At 46.6% G+C, this 4,184-nt stretch overlaps 1 protein-coding gene across 1 annotated transcript; it reads right to left on the minus strand.

The window, feature by feature from the left end:
• Positions 2,783-3,619, minus strand: LOC110434769. Its single transcript, XM_021459496.1, has one exon. It carries the CDS (start codon positions 3,617-3,619, stop codon positions 2,783-2,785), a length of 837 nt encoding a protein of 278 aa, XP_021315171.1.

Genomic DNA, 4,184 nt, shown 5'->3' on the forward strand with positions numbered 1-4,184 from the left:
TTGATTCGTAGATGTCAATTACAAAGCCCTAGGGTCTACATTTATACCCTGCCCAAAGAGCTACAACCAGACACGACTAGAACTCGAATTCCAAATTAAACAGAATCTGTACACAGAACGATTTAAATAACTAAGGAAAACATAAAACTATCCTCCCGTGACAAACTGGGACGCCACCATAGACCAATCGGCAACCTCCAAGTCTTCATTCCGCATCATCGGCAGACTCTCCATTGGCAAAGGTTAATGCTGGTCATCGGCATAAACACATCACCACCCATGGACTTAGCCACTCAAGGTCGATGAAGATCTGCTGGGTCTGCTGATGCCATTGGGTAGCAGTTTGGATGTGGCATTTAGTGTACCTTGGATCTGCCTGTTCTGGAGCTCTAGTCCTCCCATGCGAGTGTTGAGGACGTCCAGTGTGACCTGACGGCGAATAGGGGGTGGCATTCCCTCGAAATCTGAGGAGTGTCCTGACTCGTGATGCCTGTATCCCCCTGCCCCATATGCCTCTGGCTCGCTTGGGCCTGTGCCTCCGTGCGCCTGCCAACTCGACCCTCCTGCCTGCCAGCTCGAACCTCCAGCCTCGTAGGGGTGAGGAACGTATCCCATACCATATCCATACCCAGGGGTAAATCCGGGTGCAGGTATAGCACGGGTCCATCCCATCCCTGGCATAGCTGGTGGTGGAGTGTGTTGTGCTTGCTGTGTGGTGGTGGAGTGTGTTGTGCTTGCTGTGCGGATGGTGCTGGCTGTGCTGCCTGTGCTTCCCTTGCTGCTTGTGCTGCCTGCTCTTCTTGTTCCCTCCTCCGTGAGTTCCTGCGAGAAACAGAGCTCGTGCATCCTCCTTCCCTCTCAGTGAGGGTGAAGGTGAGTGATGGGGAGTTCTATAGAGCGAGATCCAGGTTAGGTAACTGGATCTCATTTGTATATCTTGAAAAATAATATAAAATCTTTTTACCTGTTTTGTCACATTTAATCATATGTGCATGCGAAAGATATGATTTATTAATCATGATGCGAGGAGTAGTGATGTAAATAATGGAATTAGCAGCATGGGGATCAACACTTGCAGTAAGGCTAGTAATAAGAGATGTGCACATGATAGAAGTTGATGTCTTAACGGAATGCAATCAATGATTAACAAGCTCAGCAACAGGTTCAACCTTAATCTTTTTGAGCGTAGCATAAAGCAACTTCAACTCTATGTCATAAGTAAGATGCGTATCATCTCTTGAAAAGAACGAACTAGCGATCCACTTATGGAGAAGCCTTAGAGTGGGGTGATGGATGTTGGCAGAATGCCCCTGAAACTTTCCAACGACGTGTTGTCCCGAGATCAAATGCTAGAAAGCATGATGTTTGTAACCCCCGAGGGAAAAACCTAAGTCAATGGAGCACCGCTCGTGGAAACCCAAACGGTTGGCAAGATATTTCCAATAAATACCGAAATCTCTTCCAAAGCAACGGAAGGTAAGACCATAATCGATAATTTGTAGAGTGCCCAAAATTTGGATCGTCAAAAGACATGACCCAAGCTCATGAACGCGGGCAACTCTACTCCAACCAAGATGCTCGAAAATAGTAACAAACTCAACATCCATACCTATTTGGTGCAAGAATGCGGAGTCAAATGCCGGCGAAAGGAAGAACTCACGTTCCTTCATGAGGTTGTATGCCTGCATCTCCTGCTCGCTTAACAAGTGGATGAAGGGGGCGTCGGCCTCGTCAATGGCGTGGCCGTGTGGCTCCTCCTCCTCTCCTCCATGTGTTGGCTGCTCGTTCCTTGCAGGGGTAGGTGGATCTTCTGCGCGTTGGCGGCGGCTCCTTCTAAGCCCGAAAATTCTATTCATGGTGGACGAGCTAGCACAAGTGTATGGTGTTTTTGCTTGGAGAGGGAAGTGTGCAAGAGGTTTTTGACAGAATTTTCTTGCACTAAGCTTGTGGAGTAGGCTATGAAGAAAAGTGGAGCAAGAGAGTGAAGAAGGGAAGAGTAAAAATATGTGTGTGAGAGGGGTGAGGTGCTCCACCTGGGATCCTCTCTATTTATAGAGTTGATCGCAGGCGGGGGAGCGCCCCCCTCAACGTCTACTAGCCATTGCCCAAAGGACGAGGCCAGCAGGACTTGGGCAGGGTGCGGTCGCATCATGGTGCGCCTGCACCAGTGGTGGGCCCGCCTCTGCCCGGCCTTTTGGCCGCTGGCTCCAACGGCTGTCCCCAACGTCTCTCTGGTTACGATCAAACCTGGTTCGAAACTTTGCTCCAAATTTTTATTTTCCACATATTTATTCAAAATATTTTTGGTTTTCAAAAATTATATAAAAAATAAGATTTGGAAATGGGAAAATCTATTCTACCAGAAAATATTTTGTATAAGATTTTCAGAGAAACTTTATTTTTGACTAAAAATAAAACTATAGGAAGGGAAACTTTTGGAAACTAAAAATTAAAACTTTCTATAAAAAGGGAAATTAAAACAAAATTTAAAGAATTTAAAAAGACATAATACCTGAGTGGGGACACCGCCCCCAAGCTTGTTTGATGTCGTGGGCCCCCTTCAGATATCTTTATTGGGACACAAATAGCACAAAATTTATTTTTATTGTATATAGTTTTTTTAGATAACTACTGAATGCCTTCGGCAAGGGCTCAACATTTATAGTCCGTTCGCAAGACTTTCCTTCCTTCATTTTTCTGTGGCTACATGGATGAACTTAGTAGAGGTTTTCGGTTGTCCTGGGATCCTCTCTGTGTCAGTGACTGGAATTGATGCAGCTATCTATGCTATCTGTGTTTCTATCATCTTGTTGAAACTCGTCTGACTTTTGACAGATGAACAAAGAGTTTCAAGCTTGGCGTTGATGTTCTCAATGATCTTGTCATTGTAGGACAGCTTCTTGGCTAGATTCTCATTGATTTTAGCTTGTCCTATGACCAGATCTTTCAAGGCAGGCTGATTGAAGAAATTACCCTGCGGGTGGTGCTGATTGTTCCATCCGTTGTTACCTTGTTGTGGTGGCCGAAACCCATTGTTGACATATGCTGCTTCTTCTTGGGTTTCGGGGCAATTGTTCCCCGAATGGCCATCATCACCACAAACATCACACGATGTTTGTGAGTTCACTGCTTGGACTGTGCCCTTGTTGGGATTTGCAACTTGTCCGTCCATCCTTTGCAGCAGCAAGTCTATTTTTGCGGCAAGAACATCTACCTCCTTCGTAGATTGCGAGCCTTTTTGTGTTTTCCTTCTTTCTCCCCAGCTTGCATTTGCCACCATCTTCTCGATGACGGCAGTAGCTTCATTAATGGTGAGAGAAAGGAATGCACCTCCAGCTGCGGCATCTACGTGCCCCTTTGACATGGCCGTGAGGCCTTTGTAGAAGCTCTGGAGCAGAAGCCAGTCTTCCATTCCATGATGAGGACAGGCCCGGATGTACTCCTGGAGCATCTCCCATGCTTCGGGTATGGACTCAAGTGAAGACTGCTGGAAGTTAGAGATCTTCCCCCATAGAGCGCTGGTCCTGCTCATAAGGAAGAACTTGGCAAGGAATGCCGCAGAGCACAATTCCCATGTGTCAATAGCTTTCTTGTTCTGATAAAACCATTGTTTCGCCATTTCTGTGACGAAAAATTGAAATAGACGGAGCCAGATGCTGTTCTGTGCGACGTCCTTGATGACGACGGTGTCGCACAAATAAAGGAAGTTCGGAAGGTGGCGTTAGCATCCTCGCTTGGCAGGCCACAGAATTGGCTTGCCTGCACCATAGAGATGAGGCCAGTGCGGATCTCGAAGCTTCCATTCCCATATTGACAGCGGGCCGAGTCGGCACGTTGGCAACAGCAGGAGTGGAGTAGTCACAGAGTGTCTTGGCCATAGCGATTGGTGCGGTTGGTGCTAGAACGGTGGATTCGCTTGCCATTTGCGTAGCAGAAGAAGAGACGGTACAAACCCTTCTCTTAGGAGTGTCTGGATCACTGTGGAAGTTTGCCGGCAAGTTGAAACCGCTCATACACTATCCTGTTTTCATTCCAACAAAAAGAGGAAGAAAACAGTAAAGTTATCCTACTTAATCTATGGCTACCAATGCTTATTATGCAATCAATGTTTATGACAGTATGATTTTTGCCTTCCCCGGCAACGGCGCCATAAATGCTTGTTGGCATTTCTTAGAGTCACTACT

Source organism: Sorghum bicolor, chromosome 4, assembly GCF_000003195.3.
Source record: "Sorghum bicolor cultivar BTx623 chromosome 4, Sorghum_bicolor_NCBIv3, whole genome shotgun sequence".
In the NCBI taxonomy this organism is placed as follows: domain Eukaryota; kingdom Viridiplantae; phylum Streptophyta; class Magnoliopsida; order Poales; family Poaceae; genus Sorghum; species Sorghum bicolor.